General features: G+C 34.3%; 2 protein-coding genes across 2 annotated transcripts; both read left to right on the top strand.

Annotated features, from left to right (window-relative positions):
- Positions 1-4,876: 4,876 nt before the first annotated feature.
- Positions 4,877-10,008, top strand: LOC144562890 (uncharacterized). Its single transcript, XM_078312227.1, has 5 exons — positions 4,877-5,028; positions 6,065-6,405; positions 7,071-7,341; positions 8,072-8,424; positions 8,762-10,008. The coding sequence occupies exons 2-5, from the start codon at positions 6,067-6,069 to the stop codon at positions 9,413-9,415; spliced, it is 1,617 nt and encodes a 538-aa protein (XP_078168353.1). The 5' UTR covers positions 4,877-5,028; positions 6,065-6,066; the 3' UTR covers positions 9,416-10,008.
- A 10,574-nt stretch (positions 10,009-20,582) lies between these two features.
- EMB2799 (NAD(P)-binding Rossmann-fold superfamily protein) lies at positions 20,583-25,426 on the top strand. The gene is made up of 9 exons (XM_078312611.1): positions 20,583-20,822; positions 21,139-21,254; positions 21,798-21,970; positions 22,247-22,340; positions 22,422-22,533; positions 23,288-23,376; positions 23,810-23,895; positions 24,321-24,385; positions 25,122-25,426. The coding sequence occupies exons 1-9, from the start codon at positions 20,621-20,623 to the stop codon at positions 25,229-25,231; spliced, it is 1,047 nt and encodes a 348-aa protein (XP_078168737.1). The 5' UTR covers positions 20,583-20,620; the 3' UTR covers positions 25,232-25,426.
- The last annotated feature ends 2,468 nt before the right edge of the window (positions 25,427-27,894 follow it).

Raw genomic sequence — 27,894 nt, 5'->3', positions numbered from 1 at the left:
CTATTTATTAAGCCACTTTGAAAATCGTTGATCCAACAGTGCCTTTTGATTTTACTATTACCGTTGGATCAACAATTTTCAAAGTGGCTTAATAAATAGTAAAAAATTTCCACAAAATGTAAAATTTGGTCTCCAAGCACATATTAATATGGAGAACAAGATGAATGGTTTGGATCTGTCATTTGGACTTTGAATCCAGTGATTTATAGTCCAATGCACAAAAAATGCCTATGCATTGCAATCTATGGTAGACTTACTCTCTCTCTCTCTATATATATAGAGAGAGATAGAGATGGGCTATGGTGCATTGCAATGCATAGGCTATGGTGTGCATTGGACCATAAATCATCAATTCAAAGTCCAAATGACCGATCCAAACCGTTCATCTTGTTCTCCATATTAATATGTGCTTGGAGACCAAATTTTACATTTTTTGAATTTTTTTTACTATTTATTAAGCCACTTTGAAAATCGCTGATCTGGTGGTCCAGAAATTTTTACTGTTTTTACTGTTCACCCAGATTTTCAATAAATCTAAAAAAATAGTAAAAAAATTCCAAAAAATGTAAAATTTGGTTTCCAAGCACATTAATATGGAGAACAAGATGAACGGCTTGGATCGGTCATTTGGACTTTGAATCGGTGATATATGATGCAATGCACACCACAGCCTATGCATTGCAATGCACCATAGCCCATCTCTCTCTCTCTCTCTCTATATATATATATATGAGTTACGCTACTCCATAGAGTAAAACGCGTTTGTCCTCCACGCAGTATTTTCATTTTGAAAGTTCAAACGACCGATCCAAACTGTTAGATATGATCTCCATATTGAAATGTGCTTGGAGACCAAATTTTACATTTTTTTACTATTTATTAAGCAGTTTTGAAAATTGTTGTTTTGCTGTGAACAGTAAAATTTTATGACCATCGGATCAGTGATTTTCAAAATTGCTTAATAAATAGTAAAAAAATTCCAAAAAAATGTAAAATTTGGTCTCCAAGCACATTTCAATATGGAGATCATGTTGAGCGGTTCGGATCGGTCGTTTGGATTTTTAAAATAAAAATATATGCCATGGAGCACCAACGCGTTTTACTCCATGGAGTAGCGTAGCTCATATATATATATATATATATATATATAGAGAGCTGGGCTACGGTGAGTTGCGAAGTAAAGCGACTATTTTACTTCACGCTCATATTTTGCGATTTTAAAGTTCAAAACGTCGATCCGAACCGTTCATCTTGTTCTTCATATTGAAATGTGCTTGGAGACCAAATTTTATATTTTTTGGAATTTTTTTACTATTTATTAAGCAATTTTGAAAGTCGCTGATCTGATGGTCCAGAAAATTTTACTGTTTTTCACTGTTCACAGCAAAACAACAATTTTAAAAAATGCTTAATAAATAGTAAAAAAATTTCAAAAAAATATAAAATTTGGTCTCCAAGCACATTTCAATATGGATTAAACATCTAATAGTTTGGATCGGTTGTTTGGACTTTCAAAATAAAAATACGGCGTGAAGTAGAAACGTATTTTACTTCGCAACTCACCGTAGCCCATATATATATATATATATATATATATATATATATATATGAGGAGGGATCAAGTTACAACAAGTTACCACAACTATTTTTTACATTTTCAAAATCCAAATCGTCGATCTAAACCGTTAGAAGTGATCTCTACAATAAAATGTGCTTGGAGACAAAATTTTACATTTTTTAGAAATTTTTTGCTATTTATTAAGATGGGTACAAAAACTAGTCAAATTCAGACCATTGAATTTTGTACCCATCTTAATAAATAGTAAAAAAAAAATCCTAAAAATGTAAAATTTGGTCTCCAAGCACATTTTATTGTAGAGATCACATCTAACAGTTTGGATCGACGATTTGGACTTCGAAAATGTAGAAAATAGTTGTGGTAACTTGTTGTAACTCAAAAATTGTTGTAACTTGATCCCTCCTATATATATATGAGATGGGCTACGGTGAGCCATGGAGTAAAATGAGTTGGTGCTCCATGACACTATATTTTTATTTTGAAAATCCAAACGACCGATCCGAACCGCTCAACATGATCTCCATATTGAAATGTGCTTGGAGACCAAATTTTACATTTTTTGTAATTTTTTTACTATTTATTAAGCAATTTTGAAAATCGCTGCTCCGATGGTCCATAAACTTTTACTATTTTTTACTATTCACAGCAAAACAACAATTTTCAAAATTGCTTAATAAATAGTAAAAAAATTCCAAAAAATGTAAAATTTAGTCTCCAAGCACATTTCAATATAGATATCACATCTAACGGTTTGGATTTTCAAAATGGAAATATGGCGTGGAGTACAAACGCGTTTTACTCCATGGCTCATCGTAGCTCATCTCTATCTCTCTCTCTTTATATATATATATATATAACATTGATCTGAACTGTTCAAGTTGATATGAGGAGGGATCCACTTACATCTTTTTTTGGTGACATCGAATTACACTACATTTTCAAGGTTTTTAAAATCCAAACAATCGATCCAATTCAACATGATGAATATATTAAAATGTACTTGCAGATCAAATTTTACATTGTTTGAATTTTTTTACTATTTATTAAGTATTTTACAAAATCGTTGTTTTCAGACTATTGAATTTTTGTACCCATCTTAACAAATAGTAAAAAAATTTCAAAAAAAAATATAAAATTTGATATGCAAACACATTTTAATATATCCATTATGTTGAACAATTTGGATCAACTGTTTAGACTTTAAAAATGTAGAGTGTAATCCGGTGTCACTAAAATATGATGTAAATGGATCCCTCCTATATATATTACCCAATATGTTTGGTAAAAAGAAAAAAAAAAAAAAATCCCCTAAATCAATTAGTTAATACTAATTAGCTAAAATGTATATTCATGTATATTAGAAATTAATGTACAGAATGCGTTTTTCTCTATATTTGCGTGCTTTATATCGAATGTTTGATAAATTAAATTATTTTGAATTGAAGATCAATTATTAAAATAAATGAAAGCTCTGTAATAATCTTTACTTGTTCGATTGTTCGATTAATGCAAACAAGCTGTGTAGATAAATTTTGTTACTATCTAATATAATAAATGTAAAGAAGTGTATCTCGATAATAATTTTGTAGGTAAAACAATGTATTGACAAGAAAACGAAATTTTTTAATCCTTCACAAGTGTGATATCAAAGAATTTCTATGAAGTCTATTTTTTTTATTCTTTTGAATGACGATTAACTTTTTGGTGTGAAAGTTAATCGTCATTCAAAAGAATAAAAAAAAATGTTATTAGAATGAAATAGATTATGTTTTAATGATAGTACCCCTTATTCTATTAGGGTTCTAGGTACTAAGATCATTTCTTTAACTAAAATTTAGTGTCAATCTAGAGGTGATGATTCTTTCTTTAAATTAAATCTTATAATGTCTTTTAATGTTAAGGATCTTCCAAATCTCCTTCTATTGGAAGAGGAAATAAATCCAGTACCGACTCAAGCTTTGGACCTTTTAGTGTAGAGTTTTGGGGATGGCAATCCCCCATCTCCAATGTCTGACGACGAGGAGGATGAAGACTTATTAGATCTGTAGCACTTAGTTTTATACCTGTTATGTTGTTTTTGTGTTTTTTTATGATGTTGTCTTAGTTATGGGCATGTTATGTTTTTTTTTTGGTCTTTCTTTTATTTGTTTCTACTTTTGTTTTTGAACAGCTGTACAGACTTGCTGTATTTGATTTGGTACCAATTTTAGGTACTGGATCAGATATGCAATAGTTTTTTTATTTCAAATGAAATCGGTGGTAAATATCACTATTTTTAAAAAAAACATCAATTATATATTTTTATATATGAGGGTTCCAATATTTATTCTAATCATATCTTATATTTTATATCTTCATTTTAAAAATTCAAACTACTCAAAATGATATTCATATTAAAATATGCTTGAGGACGGGATTTTATAATTTTTGAAACTTTTTTTACTATTTTTTAAAATGAGTAGAAAATCAATGTTTTTTAATGGTCCAAAAACAACAATTTTATATCCATCTTAAAATATATTATTTTTTTTCAAAAATTATAAAATTTCATCTCTAAATATATTTTAATATGGATATCATGTTGAGCGATTCAAATCGACAATTTGAACTTTAAATATGAAGATATAGAATATGAGATATGACGAGATATGAAAAGCATGAGATATTATAATCCTCCTTTTTTTATATCATATAATCAAATATTATAACACAAACAATTGTATATATGTTTATATTAAATTCAACACAATTATCTATATACCGAGAATCCAGTTTGTAAAAGAAATAGATGACTATCTCAAAATAAATGTGTTCAGTCAAATAAAAAAAAAATAATGCCTTTTGTAATATATAAATTCTCGTGATGTCACAGCTAGTTAATTACTGACTATTGAGAAAACAAATCCAGTGTTAAACTCATATCTACAAAAAAAAAAAAAAAAAAAAAAAAGTACCTCAAACCGTATATGTATAAAGAGTTACTAATTCCGTGCATTGTAACAAGATACAAGAATATATTACAAGAGAATAAAAAGTCGACAACTTAAAACTTCATCATTTAAAAAAAATACAAAACAGAAATAGTACTAGCAGCTAGAGAACGTGAGATATCAATAGTAGGGTTAACAACTTAACATAGATTAAGAAGGAGGAGTTATTTTCTTGCCTAAACGCAGTCTTCGAATTAAGCTGTGGACTTAGCTTTGGGCTGAGCCTAGGCCCTAGAGTTTAACGATAGTCTAGACATAAAGCGAAATAACTCCTTTCATCTAATCCAGTAAAGTTATTCCAGCCTGTGGCATGGAATAATTCAATCCCCGTTTATTCTTTATTCTATCCTTATATCTCAGTTTCCGGCGATTATCTGCCCAGCGCCGCCCTCATCGACCTTGCGATATACGATTGGCGACATCTTTCTCTTGTGCCTCCTTTCTTTCTTGGAAATCAAGGTAATTTCAAGGAATTCGGAACTAGAGGTCTATCGAGGGAAGTATGACTCAGTAGGATTTTGTAAAATCGGGTGAAAATTCAGGGGCGTTTGCGATGATTTGTCATTTTTTTTTTCTTTTTTTCATTTTGTAGGGGTTTTGCAAGGTTGGTCTTCGGTGTTATATATTTTTTTTATGATTTGTACACCTTCGAATAAGCTCCAATTTTATCAACCAAGCTTACCTAGACCTGGAATAAACAATTTTAACTCATATTTTGGTTTATAGCCTTAATGTTTCCTCGGCAATGCACCTAACCACAAAAAAAATTAAAGAAAAAAAAGATGAGGGGGTCGAGCTAGGCTGAAACAGTGGTAACTAACTGGCACCACAGTTGGTGTTTAAACACAACAATTCTAAATGCTGATACTAGAACTGGGCAGTACGGTAAAAAACACAGTATCCTTACCTTACCCAAGGAAAATATACAGGAAGAATAAGAACTTAAGGGTAGAGTTAGTGTCTTTTAAGTTTAGCCAATAGTGGCATATACAGAGAGTACTTGTACCCATTTTACTTCTCTTCTTGAACTTGTATACTCACCTTCAATAGAAAGGCTCACTAGTGGCACAAGGTACAACATAGAAGATATGTAGGGGCGGATCCAGTAAGGGCCAGAGGGGCAACTGCTTCTGCTTGGATTATGATTTTTTATGGAGATTTATAGGCTGGACCAACTTTGCCCCTCTGTGGAATTTTATTTGCCCCTTTCTTGGGTTCTGATATGTAATTTGGGTTAAATTTGGATAAATTCCTTGAATTCTAATTGGTAATTAGAATTAAAGTCAGAGCATTGGAAGTTATCTAGTACCCGATTTGCTATTTTTTTGTTCCCTCCTGCGAAAATCCTGGATCCGCCCCTACAAATATGCATGCATAATTGTATCTATATGGAAATGTGGTTGGTATAGATGTACATCTAGCTTGACGTGTTGTTTTTTATTTTCTCATCCTTCACATTTAATGAACTACGTGTGCAGTTTGAAACCAAAATTAGCCATGGATCCTGAAACGACGAAGAAACGAAAGAAAAGCCGATTGAGAAGTGCCAATTGGACTGTAAGCCAGACAAGACTACTTCTTAAGTTGATGAAGAGAAAGCAACAAGAGCTGGGAGAAGAAAATTTTGACGGCGAAGTCTGGCACCAAATTACTGTGGCTCTTAACAAAAAGAGCCGCCCATCACGCAAAGTCGAGCAGGTGAAGATGAGGATTAAGACGTTAAGAGGTGAGTTCAATGACTATAGAATGTTTGTTCAGAAGCCTGGCTGGGGCTGGGACAGTAAGAGAAAGCTTCCCATTGCCCCAAGCGAAAGATGCTGGGATGAAATAATTGAGGTAAATACTAGCCAACATGTTTATTTTCATCTTTTTGTCTGGTTCGTTTGCAGATATCTTATTTTCATTTGGCACTATATTTATCGAGATATTGCAATTAAACCCAATTTTTTTTTTTTTTTGTGTAAGAGGAACTGTTTTTTGTTTTGTGTTTAGTATTTAGGCTCCTCATTTTATTTGAGCTCATAACACATTTATTTCTTTAAATTAATATTAAAATTGTTAAGGTAAATTTTATCCCAACTTAATTACCATTCTGACATCTAGGTGTTATTTGAATGTATCCCAACAGTAACGGGTCTAATTTTGAAACACTATAAAATTTGGGTGCTATATGCAAAAATACAGTGAAGTACTGGGTGCACTATGCAAAAAAAAAAAAAGAAAGAAAGAAAAAAAATACATAAAATGGGATTACCTTGCTGGGTGTATCTTATTGAATTATTAATATAATGTTTACTGTTTTGGTACTTCTGCTGCATGATTTTGGACAAATGGGATTACAAGTGATGAGGATTTGTTTCTGTTTATCTACAAGATGCATAAAATGTTTGCAAAAGAAGCATTTGTAGATGAATCTGAATCTGTGCAATGTGAACATAATTGTATATTCAATCAGATATTAAATGTGAACCATTTTATGGAGGCTAAAACTGATTCTGTAGTCAAACAAGAGGTTGAGCAAGTGCCGGACAAAAGCATTTCCATGGTATAAGCTAGTTGCTGAGTTAAGTGGGGCAGAGGTACCTGCGGGAGAAAATGAGCCAAGTGGGTCCACGAATGATGGCATGGAAGAAGATAACGTGTTGCTACCTGGAGCAGGAACCGAGCAATCTGCTGGGGCAAACTCAGCAGATGATGTGTCGTCCTCCTCAGGGAAGAGAACAAGAGATAAATTAGTACCTGTGGTATTAGAAGAGGAACTTCAAAACAACAGTATCTTCTTTCTCTTCTGTACATCTTTCTTGAGATAATGATAATAGGGGGTTATATTATAAATTTTTGATTATTTAGTAGAAATTTGTGCTCTCTATACCTTGGGCGGAGCCAGACTTTCTAACTATGAGAGTCAAACTGAATGAGGGTCAATCATATAAAATTTCATGCAGTAAATGGGGGTCAATTTTACGGTACCTGTAGCATTTACTCTAAACTATATAGAACATTGAGTATATTTACAAAAATTTTGAAAAAAATGGGGGTCAATTGACCCCCATTCCCAAATATTAGCTCCGCCTCTGCTCTATACCTCCCTTTGCTATTTGAGTCTGGGTTATGGCCACTTGCACAGTTGGACCCACTATTTCTAGCTTCCATTATCATACTCTATATTTTGTTAACCTTTCTCTGGGTGCCTCCATTTGGGTTTTGTTTAGATGTTTCAGGTTTCCTCAAAAAAAAAAAAAGATGTTTCAGTCTGACGGTGTCCTGATCTGTATCCGGTTAACTATGTTTTTTATGTTCATATTCCAGAACAATTTGTAGTTATATTGGGGATTTATTTATTTTAGTTCAATTTTTTGCTTCTTTCGAGATATCACCTTCAAGCCATAGTGGTATTTGGTATGTTCTGGTACTTAGATTGTCATTCACGCTATATTTTTACTTCATCAAACATTTCTTTTTTATGAAACTTTCTCCAATGTTGATTGCAAAATCAAATTAGGTACAGATGCAGAAGAAGAGTTGCCTGAAGTCGGGATCACGCAAACGAAAAAACGGGTGCGAAATGCAAACTGGACAGATCAGCAGACAAGTGTGTTGCTTGACTTGCTGCTAGAAAAACACGAGTTGGGAATAACTGAATATACCGAAGACTGCTGGAAGGAGCTTTGCAATGATTTAAATGAGAAAACCCAGCCGCATCGCAGTGTCAGGGAGCTTAGGATGAGGCTCAAGACTTTGAAAGCTGATTTCAGTGACTATAGATTTTGCGTGGAGACGTGGGGGTGGTATTGGGACAATGAAAAAGGCCTCCCTGTTGCCCCCAATGAATCATGCTGGGATGAGATAACTAAGGTTCAGTGTATATGTATCATAGCTTTTTTTCTTTGTTATTCTTTTGGGTACTGCTTCCGTTATGTTAAAATGTCCATTTCGGTACATTTTGAAGTTGTTTTACCATGCTCACAAGGGTTCTGAAGTAAGCAAGTAGATGATTTAAAAGCAAAAGGCAAAAATAGGAACAGCTAATGAAATAAATCAATTTGAGATCAACACATATTTAACAGGTATGCTAGTATGTTCTGGTATATTAAGGGCTAAATAATATTGAGATGCAGTAAGAGTTCTGATTTCTGCTAATTAGTTCAAATTTTATTCTCATATGTAAATATGTGTTTCTTTGCTCATACAGACCAACAAGAAGGTCGAGAGATGCCGAGGCAAACCATTTTGGTGGTATGAACAAATAGCAAAGCTATGCAACAAGAATCCAGAAACTGAACATCACAAACTGAGTTGGCACCCGACTCGGACTGTAAAAGAAACCGCTAATCCTCAACTGCTTCCTTTAAACAGTCCTGAAGCATACACCGAGCAATCAAATAATTCAGCTGGTGGCACACCTCTATCTGCTGGTACAGAGTCAGGCCGCCTTCCTCGTGTCAGAGAGAGAAATACAGATCGGACGAAAGGAACTCCAAAACAAATTGAGCATCCGAACAAGCGGCTTGAAGATTTAGCAGATGCGACCCCAAGCATTTACAAGGAGGCAAACAACAACTTCAAGTTAGTAGCAAAAAAGTTGGTGAAGGTTCGATCACAGTTCAAGTTAAGCCGGTCAGATTTCATAGATATGTCAGTTGTTGTGCGTGACGAGTTGAATAGAGAGCTCTTCATGGAGCAGGAAGGAAAAGAGCTGTTGGATTGGATTAAGGATTCTCTGGAAATGTACCGTGAGCAGCGCAAGGCACAGCAGGGCATGCAACAGTCTGCTAACCGACCATTTTTCATGCCTGTTTACCCATATCCTCCTGGCGGGCCCAATATGCCACAGCCACCTATGTGAGGTTGGTACTAATGGTGTAGTTTAGAGGGGCTTATTTTTATTTATCTTTTGATGTTGTTTAACTGGTTGGTGTTAGATAGTACTTGATGGGGAGGATGGGCCTTTAATATTCTCACAAGTGGTGGAGGTATAATTAAAATATAGTGGACCTTTAGGCTGTGCTCCAGAAGCGACTGCGTAGAGGAATGGAACGGGGAGGGAAGGAAGGAGACGAGGGCAAGGCTTCCCTCTCCACAATAATTCCTACATCTCGATTTGGGGGTGAATGGTTTCGCCAAAATTCAACACTCCCCTCCCCTCCCCTCCCCTCCCCTCCCCACCACACAGTATCTTCTTCCCTCCACTCCCTCTCCGATTCTTCACTTCTGGAACAGGTGAAGGAACCTGGTCAGGTGCGGTCTGGCGATGGCTCCTCTTCTCTCCCTTTCCCTTCCCTCCATCTCCCATGCTGGTTTTGCAACTCTGGTTATGTACGCTGGTATTGCTTTTTAGGTAATGGCTAAACTATGCCAGTATTAGTACGTATCACAGTTGAACTAAATTATCCTAATGGTTCAGTACTTCATAGTTTTAAAATAATAAAATTTAAAAAGCAGCGGTAAGCTGGAGAAATTTCGGAACACTTCACATAATAGATTAATAGCAAACAAAGTCTGCGGATCACTGTGATATGTTTTATTTATTTTAATTCAAAAATTTACATATTATTTGTCGTTATAATTATAAAAAGTACGTACCAATATTTGTCATTGTTAGTCATTTTAAAATGACATGTAATATTTTTGAAAGCAAAATGCCCAGGATCGAAATCTTCAGCTTAATTTTTGAGGCTACAATACGATCTTTTTCGGCTATGAGAACGGGGCTTTCTAGGTCACACGGTCACACCATGTAATTTTTGTAGATCATGCAGAATATCCGAACAGAACGGGAGATATAAGCTCGCAAAAATAGCCCCAACCGATGAATGTTTCATCCGGGGTCCAACTTTGCACCTCTGGTTTTCTTAGCAGAACAGCTCCAAAAATCGTGAAAATTTACCGACATATAGTCTCGACATTCTAGAACAGCACTACCAAGTTTCATGCAGAATCTCTGAACAGAACATGAGATATAAGCTCGTAAAAATAACCCCAACCGATGAATGTTTCATCCAGGGTCCAACTTTGCAGCTCTGGTTTCCTTAGCAAAACATCTCCAAAAATCATGAAAATTTACCGACATACAGTCTCGAAATCCTAGAACAACACTGCCAAGTTTCATCCTAGAACACCCTAATTATTCGTGAGACGATAAATTAAACGTGTTTTATTTAACTAACCTATTATAATTACCTATCTACTTCGAAGTTTAAAGTTCCTAATCTTAATAATTGGTGTATTGGCATAACTATTGCGAACTTGCATTTTAGTTATAGTGCTTAAGGAAGAAGAAGAAAAAATAAAAAATAAAAAATTTCGATTCGGACCGCCTAGAATATATGCGGTCCGAATTAAAAATTCGGCCTGCCAGGAATATATGCGGTTTGGGCATAAATATAATTTTTCGAAAAAAGTGGTTATTTATAATAAAATTATTTATTTTTTGGGTAAAAATAAAAATCTCGGGTCACACGGTCACACCATGTAATTTTTGTAGATCACTTTTCAGTTTGTAGTTATAATTTAAAATCGGAGTTGATAATTACGTCACTACAAAGTTTGAAATGTCATATTCATTTTTTTGTTGATTTTTTTTACCTGAATTTTTATCAAAATAAATTATTGTCAACAAATTAATATGCAATCTTAAAAGATAAATAATAATTTATGTATCTTTCTTTTTCTGTTTTGATGGGTGATGTTATTTCATAATACTTTATTAGTTCAGCACATTACTTGATATTTTATTTTTATTTTTGTTTCGAACTACTAACAATAACAAATAATATTCCATATTATTTTGAACAACTAATAATTACAAATAAGAGGAGTAAAACTAGGGTGTTCTTAAGTTCACAAAACCTCTTTGTGAACTCAATTTTTAAAATATATTGTATTGACTTCAAACAACGAATTCAAATCGTTGAAATTCATTTGCATTATGATTGATGCAACTATATATGCAAATTTTAAAATTTTAAACTAATTTTGTATAGAGTCAAGTTAGTAAAAAAAAAGTTCAAAAAATAAATGCATGTAAATTAATTTATAAACTTTCTAATTTTTTTATACTAAATTAATTCGAAAGTTCAATTTTATTGTGTATAGACACATCACTCGTGAAGTAGATGAATTTCAACCGTTGAAGTCCGTCATTTGAAATCAATGTGATAGGGTTTAAAATTGAATTCACAAAGCAGTTCGGTGAACTTAAGAACTCTAATTCTACTAAATAATATACGTAATCTATAATCTACTAAGTTTCACATTTTTAAATTAAAATTAAAAAAAAAAAAATCAGAATAACACGAGACCTGAAAGAGGCATACTAATCTACTAAGTTTAAAATTTTCTAAACAGAATCAGTATCAACTATCAACTATCAAGTGAAGAGCAACATTATCTGAACGGATAATGTATCAGGCTATCAGCACTTCCATCTCCTCGTCGGATGGTCCATAGTCCCAAGTATATCGGAACTGTTCATTTCAGATCGTACGCTCTTATAAAATCTGATATCTTACCCGCATCAATGTTGCTTGAGGACAACTAATAGTTTAGATTGGGAGGCGTGATCAAGCCATATTTATAACAAAATTACGTAAGATTTTGACTTAGATTTTATCTTGTTTTCTCACCTTATGTTTAATTTATTATTTGATTCACTACTAATGTTCGAATTTATGTTTTAATGCATGAATCATATTTTGGAGCTATTTTATATCATATGGAGTAAGAATTGGATCGATAAAAAAACGCAGCTATAGTGACAAATGAATTATTCGGGTTCGGTTCGGCGAGGTTAAAAATTTGTGATTCGGGAATAATTCGGGTATAATTCGCAAATGATTCGGAATTATCCAAATCAGAAATCTCAGTCTTGCATGAGAGCAAAAAAAAATAACAAAAAAAATGTTATGGGAAAAATTTAGGAAAAATTCGTGATTAATTTGTAAAATTCGCGAATTATTCGGGTTTAATTCGGTTAAAGTTCGGTCAACCGAATAATTCAGCGTTCAGTTCGGCATCACCCAAAAACGAATTATTCGGGTATAATTTGCGAATCTTGTGACTATGAGCGCAACATTGGTTCTAATTCTCCGTTGTAGAAAATAGCCATTTAGTTTGATTAATCTGTCAATTAGTCATTGACAACGACTAAATTGTCATAGATTTTTTTCAACCAATTGTATATTATTCTCAATTAATTGTTTGGCTGTGCTATACCCGTCTGATTTACACTGATATGAACTGCCGAATCTGAAGCGAACGGTCCAATTTGTCTTTCATCATCACATTTTTTCATTATCAAGGGAAGGTGAGTACTACACTAATGTAAGAAAATAGTATAATCCTTTGAAATATTGTAATATATTGAGTCCAGATTTTTGTTGGTCAACCACTTGGCGCTCTCTCTAGTCTCTATACCCATCTAAGAATTTTTTTTTTATTTAGAATTACGTTTATTTAATTCATTCAAACAAGCATTGTAAGGCCGGATTTTCTGTAACTAGCCTCCACCGATCCCTAGGATCGGTGGAGCAAAAAAAATAACAACTACACCGGTCCTTAGGACCGGTGGAGGCCCATTTCGCCCTGCTGTGGCAGCTGCACGAAAAGCCACAAAAAAACAACCCTACACCGGTCCCTAGGACCGGTGGAGCCTCAAAACCATCTCTGCACCGATCCTGTGGATCGGTGGAGAACGCAGATATTTCAGGTGCAGCCCGCACCTCTCTTCTTCCCTCTTCTTCCCTCTTCTCCCTTCTTCACTTCTCTGCCGCCATTCTTCTTTCATTTTTTTTTTCATTATTTCGTTTTTTTCAATAGAATAGAGGAGTTGCCATATGAATAGATCGTCACCACCATTGTATTCAGCATCGTCTCCTGATTATTATTGTGAGTTTTTTTTACTCATATGTTTATATTTAGTGTTGTAAAATTAAAAAATATTTGGAGTTAATTTAGAGTTTGATTTAGTGTTTATTTTTTACTCATATGTTTATATTTTAGTTTTTTTTTACTCATATGTTTATATTTTGAGTTTTTTTTACTCATATATTTATATTTAGTTTATTTTTTACTCATATGTTTATATTTATTGTTTTTCTGTACTCATATATTATGTAGTGTTTTTTTTATATGTTTATATATTTAGTGTGTTTTTTTTACTCATATGTTTATTTAGTATTTTTTTTTTACTCTCATATGTTTATTAATTTAGTGTTTAATTTTTGTTCAGCAAAATGTCACTGCTATTGATCAATGTGTATTATGGTGGTAACCTCCAAAGCACTTCAACAGGTGTTGGTTATGACATAGGGGCTGCATTTACCTTTACTGTATCTGATTCTACCAGTTTTGCTATTATAAAACGACAAATATACGTTGGACTTGAATTGCTTCCGAGTCGAGTCAAATTGACAATCAGGGTATGTATGAACACAGCACCGCCCGGATCGTACCATTTCTCACTATTTCGGATAGCAAATGAGGAAACTTGGGATGTTATTAAACAAACTGCAACTCAAGTGGCTGGATTTAAGGTTATAGAATTGGTAGCTGAGGCGCACCAGGCTAGAAACCAAACCAATTATGATCCGTGTCCAGATAGTTTTCCCGGAGGTAGTAACACATCGTCGGTTCAGACCGGCTTTGATCCTAATTCGGGCAGTGTACCTGTACCCACCTACACACATCCGGTTCAGGCCGGTGACGACCTTTGTGAGCAATCAGATCAAGACACAGAATCTGATAGAAGTTCTTTTGATGATGATGATTCGGATGAAGCATGGAACGCAGATATGGACGAAGCGGAGGCTGAAATGAACAACCGAGAAATATTGAAGGATTGGCACAACTCGATCCCATTTCTCAATCGAGGACCTAAGCATCCATGTTCCTCATTCCACGATGATTTGCCAATGCCATACGCGGATCGTGCATTTTTTGCGAACCCCCCCAGGTTAGATGAAAAATTTGCTGAATGTCAAATGTTTGAATCCAAAGCCAAACTAAAATCAGAACTTGCTAAATTTCACCTGAACAAAAACACAGAGTTAGACGTGCTAAACAGCAGCAAAACCAAGTATAGAGTTAAATGTAAATCTTCAAAATGCCAATGGAAATTGTATGCAATTGTAGTACCAACAGGTGCATGGACAATTTCCACCATCCCGTTTATCCACACATGTTTTGGCAGTGCTGAAAGGTTGGATAGTCATCAAATGACTTCTAGAGTAATTGCTGATATTATTAAACCGGCTTTGAAAGATGATCTGGAGTTAAGCATTAAAATGGTCAAGCATCTGGTTAAAGTTAAATTTGGGACAGTAGTGCCCTCGTATAATAAGTTGTGGAGAGGTAGAGAACTTGCAATTGCGGACTTGTTTGGGAGTTGGGAGAAGTCTTACGAGGTGCTGCCATCGTTTTTGGCTGCCATCAAAGCGTCTAATCCAGGTACACAGTACCTACTAGAAAGTGAACCATCAACCAAGTTTAATATCAATATTTTCAACCGGGTTGCATGGGCATTTGGGCCATGCATTGAGGCATGGCCTCATCTTCGACCCGTTATCAGTGTTGATGCCGGGTTCTTATCCGGAAGGTATAAGGGTAAACTTTTTATGGCTTGTGCTTACGATGCAGAGCAACAACTCTTGCCACTTGCATTTGCAATTTGTGAAAAAGAGTCTATAGAAAATTGGGGTTGGTTTATGAATTGGTTGCGTACCAATGTTGTCGGACAGTTAGTCTGTCGAAGCTATCTCTATATGTGGCTGTACCACCTGTCAAAAAAATATAAATTTTAAAAAACAATTATAAATCTATCGAATTCATCTCGAATTATAAATCTTTATACCTAAGTGAGGGTTGTGTTTCCACAAATGTCGAGTGGTCCACTTCACACCGAAAGCATTTCTCGTATCCTCATCTGCACCACCGAAGGGAGGTAGCTCTTCCCGGGGATTAGGCCGACCAATAGTAAATCGAGTCCATGACCAAATCTGTAACAACAACATCGGACCCGCTATCGTGTCTACTCCTGCAAGGCAAGCACGTGACAACTCTCGATAGAGATGTGCGAGTACGGCACCTCCCCAATTGTATTCTTGTGGAGTCTCTAGATCATTAATGAATTGCAAGTACATCGCAGGGACTCCATCCGTACTAGAATCCGGAAACATCACTGACCCGAATAAATCCATACAAAAACCTCGAGTGTACTGTGCAAGTCTCTCATTACTGTCCCACTCTTGTAAGGGTTCACTAAATTTGGCCCGCACCCATTTCAGTCTAATCGAATAAGCAGAGACGGACAATCGTTCTTTCGATGTGTTAGGATTATAAATCCTATATTTATATGGCATTGTCTCAATGAGGTTATCGTAAAAAAGAGCCGGATCAGCCCCTAGATCATACTCTAAGTATGGGTTCCAATCAGTATCGCTGGTGCCAGTAATCGGGTCACCTGCAAATTAAAAGAATTATACAATCAACAATTCACCTTAAAAAATTAGTTATTTAAATTAACCGATAAACAACTTTAATTATTTAATTACCCTTAATCGGTAAGCCCCACAGACATGCAACATCTTCCAACGTCACTGTCATCTCACCGACAGGTAGATGAAATGTATTGGTCTCCGGCCTCCACCTCTCAACCAGAGCACTAATCAAATGCGGATCAATCTTGCAATCATTAAGGCGAGCAATTTGATACAACCCTAATCTCTTCAGAGCATCTTCCATCCGACTGTTGTAAGTAATACGAGTCTTATGTGAATTTATCTGGTTCAATGAAGAGGAAGGCTGCCAAAAACCTCTAAAACATTATAAACCCTTCAAATACTTCATATAATATTTATTTGCAACAAATAATTAATAGCTATAATCAAAATTACCATATCACGAACTTTCCATGCTCTGTGGTTCTGTGGTGCTAATTTCAACAGCTCCGGATAATTCACATTATCCATTGACTCTGTTAGAAAATTTGATAAACAATATTTTTGCAACTAATGAGAGTCATCACACATAATTATATAAACAAACATTTTTTTCAAGCATATGGCTACAATAATCAAAAATTATGTAAACAACATATCATCTAATTTTGATTTTAATAATAAACTTCATGAATATTACTAATTTTATACATTACAATTTTATCTAATTTTAAACTTCATGAATATTACTAATTTTACACATTTATAAATTTATACAAATTATAATACATATTACTAAAAAGTTACATTATACTACATGAATACTTTATTACACAAATTTATTCTACATAAATACTAAATTACACTAAATTAACATCAAATGAACTATAAATTAACACTACATTAGCACTACATTACACTAAATTAAAATCAAATAAATGCTAAATTAATACTACATTAGCTTAAATTACACTAAATATACTCCAAATTAACACTAAATTACACCAAATACTAATTTCACACTACATTTCACAAAAACAATCTAAAAATACTAAACAAACTAAATTAAATTAGTTATTTATTTTAATTCGGCTAAAATAAAAAAATAAAAAACAGAAACTTTTATCTTATCAAAATCGTAGATCTGAAGAGTTTCTAATTCTCTTCGACGATCTGAACATTTTGAAACAATTGGATGGAGAAATGGTTGAGTATATTGAAAGAATAAAAAAAAAAAATTTAGAAAAACTTACCGTTTGGAGAAGAAGCCTCGGACGGGGGAGAAGAAGGAGAAATGGGTGAGCTGCGGGGCTGATTTTGAGAACAAAGCTCCACCGATCCCTAGGATCGGTGTAGAGCTTGCTGGGATCTTCTGTGGCCGAGTAACTGCGCTGAGGAAAAGTGGCCTCCACCGGTCCTAGGGACCGGTGTAGTCTTGATTTTGTTTGCTCCACCGATCCTAGGGATCGGTGGAGGCTAGTTACAGAAAATCCGGCCTTACAAGGCTTGTTTGAATGAATTAAATAAACGTAATTCTAAATAAAAAAAAAATCCCCATCTAATCCCCCCAATGAAATTTAGCACTTTCTATTATCACATGTGGGTGCGCCTTTCTATTACCCAATATGAAAGGATTACCACTTGTGAATCATTGAGCTCTTACACACTAAGTGAAAAGTCAAACGGTCAACTCAAAAAGATGAGAACAAGGTCTCAATTGTCTAGAAATTCAAGAGAAACACTCAATATATCACTCTAATCTAATCTAGGGCTGGCAACGAGCCGGCTCGGTCCGAGCTAGACCAAGTTCATGGCTCACTCGTTTTAGCAACGAGCGAGTCATGAGCGAGCCAACATTTGGATCTGAGCTGAAATAGTGGCTCATGGCTCGCTTGTTTTGACAACGAGCGAGCCGAGCCAGCTCGTGAAAGCTCGTGGGCCAAAAGCCCAAATGTTTTAGATAATATATTATAAAGTCAACTGTCATAAATTAAGTTTGTAACTAAATTCATACATATTAAATTACTAAATCTTCAAATTCATACAAACACAGTTCACAAAATAAATTCATGCATACTAAATTCACACAAATTTATACCAATGTACAAATTCATACTTGGACTGAGCTAGCTCGCCAGCTCGCGAGCGAGCTAGGCCTTAGCTCAAACTTGTTAATTTTGAGTCGAGCTAGTGATGAGGTGGCTCGTTAATAGCTCGGTCCACTAACGAACGGGTTGTTAGCAAACGAGCTAGATGCGAGTCACGATCGATCCACGAGCTACGAGCTTTTTTGCCACCCCTAATCTAATATAGATCAAGATTAGTGAAGTTGGTTTGAGATTGTTTGAGGGATTTTGAAGTTTTAAGCTCTCATAACAATGGAGTAAGTTAAGCTCTCAGAAAATTGCTTTTTAGAAATTTAGGGTCGGCTCAGATTCTTTGGAAAGAAAGCCCAAAACCCTATTTATAGAAACAGCTCAAAAATGAGCTAAAACGTTACAACGTTTTAGTTCAAAATGCGATTTTAGGATTTCAATTTCTGACAGCTCAGCTAATCGATCAAAACGTTATAACGATTGTATAACGTTTCTATAACGTTCTGCACTGTAAAAATCTTGATCAAAAATAGGAATTTCTGAAGCTCAGAATTAATTAAAACGTTACAACATTTTTATAAACGATATAACGTTTGTGACTTGATTTTGAATTTGATACAGCTGTACTTAACGTTCTAACACACCTGAAACGTTACAACGTTTGATAAAACGTTATAACATTTCAAGTTGATTATGTACAACTGTGCTTCAACAGTTCTGATAGTCTAAAACGTTATAACGTTTTTATAAACGTTACCAACATTTTAGATTCCTTCAGTGTTTGATCAAGTTGTGTTGAAAACGTTACAACGTTTACCAACATTTTAGTAATGTTTGTCCCTGTTTAAACAACCTCAAACTTACTTTACCAAGTTTCTGATTTTACAATTTGTATTCTTGATAAGAGTCTTCATGATTTCTTCAGTCCAAGTATTCCATAATGCAATTTCATTTGACTTGAACCTATATATCTTTCAAAAATAGAAGAAATCGTAAAATTCGATAATTGTATATTTTTGCAAATTAGTCAAATAGACAAAAAAAATTATTGCACGAACAACAAGTAATAGTTTAAATTGGGAGGCGTGATCAAGCCATATTTATCAGTGTTTTAAAATGCGGTTTTGTTCATGCATGCGGAAGGCCACTGCATACCGCATATGCGGATTTTCATGCGGATTTATATATGCGGATCAATTTTAAAATAAAAATTCACGTATATATATATGGCAAAGGCTTCTATGGACATAAGGATCTATTTGTAAAATGAACATATTTTTATTTTCAAAATTCAAACAGTCGATCCGAACCGTTCATCTTATTCTTCATATTAATATGTGCTTGGAGACCAAATTTTACATTTTTCTGATTTTTTTTACTATTTATTAAGATGGGTACAAAAAATATCAAATTCAGACCATTGAATCCGCATGGAAAACCGCATGGCCGCATTTTTAATCCGCATGGCCGCATGGAAAATTTCGCATGACCGCATATTCGGACCGCATATGCGGCCGCATGGTCAAAACCGCATGGAAAACCGCATGGGCATTCTGAGCACGGCTGCCAACCGCATACGCATATGCGGCCCATGCGGCCGCATTTTAAAACACTGATATTTATAACGAAATTACGTAAGATTTTAACTTAGATTTTACCTTGTTTTCTCACCTTATGTTTAATTTATTATTTGATTCACTACTAATGTTCGAATTTATGTTTTAATGCATGATTCATATTTTGGAGCTATTTTATATCATTTGGAGTAAGAATTGGATCGATCGAAAAACGCAGCCATAGTGACAAATGAATTATTCAGGTTCGGTTCGGCGAGGTAAAAAGTTGTGATTCGAGAATAATTCGGGTATAATTCGCGAATGATTCGGAATTATCCAGATCAGAAATCTCAGTCCTGCATGAGAGCAAAAAAAAATAACAAAAAAAAATGTTCTGGGAAAAATTCAGGAAAAATTCGTGATTAATTCATAAAATTCGCGAATTATTCGGGTTTAATTCGGTCAAAGTTTGGTCAACTGAATAATTCGGCGTTCGGTTCGGTATCACCCAAAAACGAATTATTCGGGTATAATTCGCGAATCTTGTGACTATTAGTGCAACATCAGTTCTAATTCTCTATTGTAGAAAATAGCCGTTTAGTTTGATTAATCGGTCAATTAGTCATTGACAACGATTAAACTGTCACAAATTTTTTTCAACCAATCGTCTATTATTCTCAATTAATTGTTTGGCTGTGCTATACCCGTCTGATTTACACTGATATGAACTGCCGAATCTGAAGTGAACGGTCCGATTTGTCTTGCATCATCACATTTTTTCATTATCAAGGGAAGGTGAGTACTACACTAATGTAAGAAATAGTATAATCCTTGGAAATATTGTAATATATTGAGTCCAGATTTTTGTTAGTCAACCACTTGGCGCTCTCTCTAGTCTCTATACCCATCTAATCCCCAATGGGATTTAGCACTTAATCACAGCCCCCAACGCCCATTTAATCCCATGGGAATCGTCGTTGGCATTCGAGCGGCTTCATCAGTCCCCATCAAACCCCTATTCACTAATCCCAATTTCAATTATAATTCCAAATCCAGTTGTTCTTCATTCTTCGCTACTGTTTGCAAACCAGCTTCTTCGCCTTCCTCCGTCTCCGTCTCCTTCTCTCGTCGCTTCTCCATGGCTTCCTCTCCTACTACCCCTATCGGTAAAAGAGTGAAACTTTTTTTTTTTCTTCTTATATTCTATTGCGAAAAGACTCGCATTTTTGCTGTATACAATTCTGTAGTTCATATATTGCCACGGGAAATTGCCACAGAAATCCTGAATCTAAGTTGAGAAAAGTAGGAAAATAATACTGCCTCCGTTTATGTGGTTACTGGCTCATAATTGGCTAGGATATTGGATGTAAATACCAGTATCTTTCCCCATACATGTAAAAATGAATTTTTCTGTGATTTTTGTACTAATTTATTATCTTTGATGCTATTATTTCGTTAATCTTTGCAATTGTTTTGGTGTAGAAACATCCAAAGAATCAAGTCTGAATGAGTCTTCATCAAGTGTTGTTGGGGTGAATGATCTGTTAATTGTGGGGCCCGGAGTGCTTGGCCGCATAATAGCTAAGATGTGGCAGCAGGTTATTATTTATTTAACACTGTATCATTTTCTTTTTAAGTGTTTTTTTTTAACAAAGGAGTGTAATTTTCCTGTAACATACTGTTACTAGGCCTGGCTGTCATGTTAGTGTTTCTCATATACATTCAGTTAAACCCAATTTATTCATTTTAGGATTAATTACCACTCAATGCATGTAATCATGCCTAAATGCAACTTAAATGTTTGCTCAATTTTCCCCAACTGTGCAATTATGCACAAATAAGCTAAATTTTGAAAATGAATGAATGAAGAGGCCAAAACAGGGTTAAACTTATTGTTCAGGAGATAATATATAAATTAAAATATTTATTATTGGATCTTAACTCATATTTTCATGCTTGTACATTTGTTATTATTCATAGATTCCTCACAAGTCAGTTGAAAAGAAAGAGAATGAAGAGCATGAACCCGAGAATAAATACATGATGTTCATTAATAGAGTCCCATCATCCTAATATCAGATCATTGGTTTCTATATGTTTGTTGAAGCAAAATTTAAAAAAAATCTTCCAATTTCCTGCAGGAATACCCAGGTTGCAAAATTTTTGGTCAGACAATGAGCAGTGATCACCACAGTGAACTAGCTGAATTAGGAATTGTGCCTCATTTAAGGGGTTCTCCACTTTCTCAAAAAGTACCTTATGTGATCTTTTGTGCACCCCCATCTCGTACTGAAGATTACCCTGGTGATGTCAGGTAAAAAGAAACCTTTTTTTTTTTTAAAGCTTCGCAGAAGCTGCGAAATCGTGAGAGGAGCAAAAAGAAAAGAAAATTACTATCTAGTTTGGACAAAATAAAATTCTAGTAAATATGAAACTCTACAGTACAGACAACAAAATACGAAGTTTCTATATGGGGAAGTTCAATATATGCAGGAAAAAAAGAATTAAATCTGGCATGAAAAAAAAGGTGGTAAACAAAATAAGGTTCCTTCTATATATGTATAACTTCCGACTTTTTTTTCTTTCTTAGAATTGCAGCATCAAATTGGAATGGTGAGGGCTCTTTCCTATTCACTTCTAGCTCAGCTCCTTATGATATAAGTGACAATGGATGCTGCTATGAGGTATGCCTAAGAGTAGCTTGTGTTTCTATTTGGTGAATTGTTGCCACTGATGTGACTTTTATAAGAAAATTTGTATTCCAGGACTCACCAGTAGTACCCCTTGGTAGAAGCCCTCGTACTGATGTGCTTCTGAAAGCTGAGAAAGAAGTTTTAGATACTGGAGGCTGTGTCTTGAGGCTAGCTGGTCTTTATATATCCTTACTAACAATGATGTTATATATATATATATATGTATATATATATGAGGTTGACTTGGGTGAGCCATGGAATAAAACACATTTGTACTCCACGCCATATTTTCATTTTGAAAATCCAAACAACTGATTCGAACCTTCCAACTTGTTCTCTGTATTGAAATGTGCTTGGAAACTAAATTTTACATTTTTTGAAATTTTTTTACTATTTATTAAGCCACTTTGAAATTGCTATTTTACTGTGAACAGTAAAGTAAAAATTTCTGGATCACCGGATCAGCGATTTTCAAAGTGCCTTAATAAATAGTAAAAAAATTCCAAAAAATGTAAAATTTGGTCTCCAAGCACATTTCAATATGGAGATCGTGTTGAGCGGTTCGGATTGGTTGTTTGAATTTTCAAAATGAAAATATAGTGTCATGGAGCAAAAACTTGTTTTACTCCATGGCTCATTTTAGCCCATCTCATATATATATTTAATTACTAACAGTTTGCATATGAGTCGAACTTTTGGCAATTAACAAAGGAAAATACAATAATTTTTTTTTTTTTTCTGTTACGCCCACTGACTTCTAACTCCCAGAGATAGAACAAAATTAGTCATGATTACTTAAAACTTTATTAAAAATATGAAAAGTTATTTAGCACTTGAGAAATGCTTTTCGGACTAAACTTTAAGGTATGTAAACCAGCTGTCCAAAATATTGAACTTTCCTGTGGTAAATTGCTTCCCATGACTGGCTTGGTTTTACAAAGAAGATAGAGGTGCTCATGTTTATTGGTTGAAGAAAGGTATTGTTGATGCACGCCCTGATCACATACTCAATCTTATCCATTATGAGGTACTTCTCTTATTTTACTCTACAACCATACAAAAGAAATATGAACAAGAGAGTATAACGTGAAAGAAGAAGAGATTTTAGTACTTGCTGGAAATCACAAATTTTGTTGAAATCATGGAACACAATTGACAAAAAGCAAATTATGATCCGTTTTGATGCACAAGGGCATCTTAGTCATTTGATGCATTGAATTGATTTGTATTTAAGTGTCCTTGAGATGCCATTTGAACTTTGCACTGTTTTATAAAGTTCCATCTAATGTGAAAATAATATTGGGATATTGCAAGGGTATTTGTCTGGTTCAGTTTGTTTTAAACCGCAATGAACAACATGGTTCAGAAAAAGAAGATGCATGGACTTTTTTCCCATGGCCTCTGAGATTAACCTGGATGAATTAATACCGATTACCTATTACTTTGTTACTGCTTTACAGGATGCTGCTTCTCTTTCTATTGCAATAATGAAAAAGAAGCTTCGTTCTCGTATCTTTGTTGGATGTGATAACCATCCCCTATCTAGGTACTATTTTTTTTGCCAGCGTTAAAATCTAGTCAGTGCACACTTGCACAGTCTTGACCTACATGGTTTCTACGAGTTCTATCAGTATGTGGTTAAATTAAGCCAAGTGATGCTACATAGGCCTGAACAAACAGCTTTAACTACCGTAATTTAGGTCAAATCCACCCCTGATTTTGTAATGATGCATTAATAGCTTAGATATAACCTTATTTTAGCTGTGATTTATTTCAATTATGATTTAGTCCCATGAAAACCCAGAAGAAAAGTAAATGAAAGGCACAAGTGGTAAAGCTGGGTATGATATTGGTATTTTCTGTGGCTTAAATTTATCTTATCCTTGTATCTGCAGTATGTATATTCTTTTGCAGCTCATGTGCAGCAAATATGAAAGAGCACATGTACTAATCGACTTTTTCTGTTGTTAGGCAAGAAATTATGGATCTTGTGAATTGTAGTGGGAAATTTAGCAAGAAATTTGAGGCCTTCACAGGTAATTTATGCAAATTATTCTTTCATAATTTTGTAACTTGGACTTATTGTATGACTCAAATGAGCTTCTCTCTCTAATATGTTGGGAATGAGTGTGCCTGCCATGATTTATGACTTAAATTATGCTGATGTTTGAGGCAGGAAGCCTTGTAGTTCTTATATTGTAGAAGAAAGAAAGCAAAGAAGAAAAGAAGTAGAGAACACAAAACTCAAAATTATGCCAGCCCTTTCTTGGTTTTATTTATTATCTCATTTAGTTTAACTGTAAAGTGAGGAAGGCACAAATATTTTCCTAACTGGAAACCCAGTTAAGCCGGATTTAGCTTAGGCATAGTTGAATAGAGTCGTGTCTTGATTTCACACTACATAGGTTATTCGATGAACCCATGCTGAATTGCACAATGGAGGGTGTGAATCAGCTGGATTAAGCTTTATTGCAAATTTGGGAGTACCATACTATGCTTAAACAAACTCATAATACACTCTTAATATGCACCAGATAAAACTAGAATCCATGATTATTCGAGTCATTTCTTCAGTTCTTCCATGTCTATTCAGTTTGTTCATGGCTTGGTTTGTGTTTACTGTTTAGTTTTAAGTTACTCGATTTGAACACAAGTTATGTTCGGTTGAGTTTGATGTTGACCTACATTACCAATTTGAGGATACATCAAAGTTTCATTGGACAATGATTGCTGCTTAATTGACTTTTAAATACCCATTTGAACAAACCTTAGGTACCGAGGGTCCTCTAGGGAAGAAGATGAATAATTCAAAAACCAGAGAGGAAATTGGATGGGAGCCAAAGTACCCAAGCTTCCCGGCATTTTTGGGGCTGAAAGACTAAAAACCAGTATTGGTTTTAATTTTCTAATTTATAGAGGCATTATGATTATTTCAATTGTTTATTAGTGTATGATGAAAAAAAAAAAAGCATATGCACTAGCGCACAAGACAAGAAACAAAGAAGATGTTGTGGATATGCAATCAAGTATGCAATGTATTCTCTTAACTATCAAAGATTATATATTGCTGTTCATCTTGTTATTGTACAATGGGTCAGATATTTTATTAATTCGTTCTTTTTACTTGAAAGAGTGAATCATCTACTGGACAAAATCTGTACGAATTTTTTATATTGCTGTTCATCTTGCGAACTTGTCTGAAGCCATTTGGACAGAATTGTTCAAAGCCTTTCGAGACTGCTGGATTAAATATTATCAAGATTTGTATAGTTAATGCTAACAGAGGTCTTCTCCGTTAGGCAAAACATTATCTCCGTTAAGCAAAACAAGAAATGACCCTCTATTCTGATTTGGAATCAAATCTAGAGCAACAATGGAGGAAGTTTCTCCATTCTCTAATTTGTGATGCCAATTTCATCTTTCTTTTTCTCTAATTCATGTAAATAGTATTTATTATACACTAAATCCAAAATTATGCATAGATGTGTCAGTATGTGTCGAAAGAATATTCCAAGAAATCAATATTCTCCATCATAGGTGTGAGGTTAGCATGAGATGGCAGACGAACCATTAGATTTCGACTTCTCCTCTGTGGCCGTACCAAATGACACCTTGAAGGGAAATTAAATTATAAACAATCAAGATAATTTTGATATAGCAAAATAAAAGAACAACAAAAAAAAAAAACACGGCTTCGGATAGGTTCTCAAGCCCAGAGGAAAAACAGGGGATGGAGGAGTGGTAGAAGATATTATGCGTATATTGTTATATTTTTGAAGCAATTTGATTTTTATTATGATAATGAGAAAGATAGTTTAATTTTCGTTCTGAGTGCTTGACCAACGGAGAGAAAAAAAGAAAGGAGGATTGTTTCCTTTTTTTTTTTTGTCTCAACGGAGAAGTGAACGTCTGTTAGCATTAATTACACAAATCTTGATAAAATTTGATCCAGCAATCTGGAAAAGCTTTGGAGAGCACTTCTGTCCAAAGGGCTTCGGATAAGTTCTCAAGCCTATCCTAAATGCGCTGGTTCAAATTTTCAGCGTAGTTCTGTAATTTCTTGAAAACAAGAATATTCTTTTTTATTCTTAATAGAAACCCTGGATAGACACCACCAAATTAAGGATATATTATGCTAGTTGCTTCAACAGAAATAGCATGTGGATGTGGTTTCTAATTAGAGCGTTGCTTGTATAGAATACCAATTCATATAAAATAAAGGCAGTACCAGTAAGATTTCAGTCCTACAATTAGATGATTCTTTGTAAGATGTAATTAACTTGAAAGATAAGATCATATTATTGGCTCATAGTTGAATTTGACAAATAGATTTGTCTAATTAAGCTGTAGATTCTCCTAATCATTCTTCGTAGTCAAATGAAAGATTGTAAATTGTAATACTTGTGAGTTATATTGATTAAGCCTAGTACAGTGTACAGAGGATGTTTTAATATCAATTTCCATTATGGAATCCCATATATAGTTAACGAAAGAGCAAACTGGCGGCCTGTTGGCTACAATAGTTTTGGTTTACAGTAGCATTGCCTAATGCATATTATAATAGAAATTAAATAAACCATAATAACATGCATTGGCAAGGTAACCAAGAATTTATTACAACTTCCCTACATACTGGACTTGCAACCTATATATTCCACTTTCGATCTAATTCTATATACTTTATTTTAGCTCTATACAGTGAATATTTTATTATAAAATACATACTAACTTCTAAAACATTCAATTAATATATATTAATAAGAAATTTATTAGACCCAACATACTATTGTAAACAAGGTTAGTGCATATGATATATTGTCACGATATACTGTAACAAATAATAATATCCGAAGGACTGGCTCTATTGTAATTAATAACTAGGTACCGTTTGTAAGATGAGCATAATGCATGATAGCTAGAGCTATACATGCAAAATTTTACTTCATTACTTCAATTCCATATGTCTATAGATTTACACTTCCACTTTCACTTCTACATTTCTTTTTCTAATGCCACTCATTACTCAAAAGAGAAAAAAAAAAGTAAAAGAAAACGAGATACTAAAATAAATCATTGCATAGGATTTTTTTTTTAATTTTTTTTTTTTTAGTAAAAGTTGGAAGTCAAGCCACCCAACTATTGAATACCATTGTTATTATAATAAGGAATTTCTCTCATTCGGATTTCGAACCTATGACCTTTCACATAGATATCATGTGTCTTTGCCACTAGACCTAAGACTAGTTGTCGTAGAATTTTTTAATTAACTAAGTCATCTTTATTTTTCTTACAAACACATCTAGTGCAGATAGCTAAGTCATCCTTATTCATGAAAAAAGACGTGTTTAAATATATATATATATTCATGAAAAACACATCTTGTACTACTTTATTACTTTTTAGATGGGTTCGGCGTCGGCCTGGCCGACCTGACAAGGGTTCAAATCTTTTGAGTCGGATCGGACCCGAACGGATCAAAGATCAACTCAACCCGATTGACATAACATTTTTAATTTCTTATTTTGACAACCTAATCTCAATTAAA

Source organism: Carex rostrata, chromosome 12 (assembly GCF_964058835.1).
Source record: "Carex rostrata chromosome 12, lpCarRost1.2, whole genome shotgun sequence".
NCBI lineage: Eukaryota > Viridiplantae > Streptophyta > Magnoliopsida > Poales > Cyperaceae > Carex > Carex rostrata.
The sequence above is the reverse complement of the archived record's forward strand: the minus strand, read 5'-3'. Positions and strand labels throughout refer to the sequence as shown.

Excerpts from the sequence above, each read along its gene's own strand:
- EMB2799 (XM_078312611.1), top strand. The coding sequence starts at position 20,621 with ATGGGAATCGTCGTTGGCATTCGAGCGGCTTCATCAGTCCCCATCAAA. Across the intron at positions 21,971-22,246 it reads GATTACCCTGGTGATGTCAG|AATTGCAGCATCAAATTGGA; the intron begins GTAAAAAGAAAC and ends TTTCTTTCTTAG. Across the intron at positions 22,534-23,287 it reads GAGGCTAGCTGGTCTTTATA|AAGAAGATAGAGGTGCTCAT; the intron begins TATCCTTACTAA and ends CTTGGTTTTACA.
- LOC144562890 (XM_078312227.1), top strand. The coding sequence starts at position 6,067 with ATGGATCCTGAAACGACGAAGAAACGAAAGAAAAGCCGATTGAGAAGT. Across the intron at positions 7,342-8,071 it reads AGAGGAACTTCAAAACAACA|GTACAGATGCAGAAGAAGAG; the intron begins GTATCTTCTTTC and ends AAATCAAATTAG. Across the intron at positions 8,425-8,761 it reads GCTGGGATGAGATAACTAAG|ACCAACAAGAAGGTCGAGAG; the intron begins GTTCAGTGTATA and ends TTGCTCATACAG.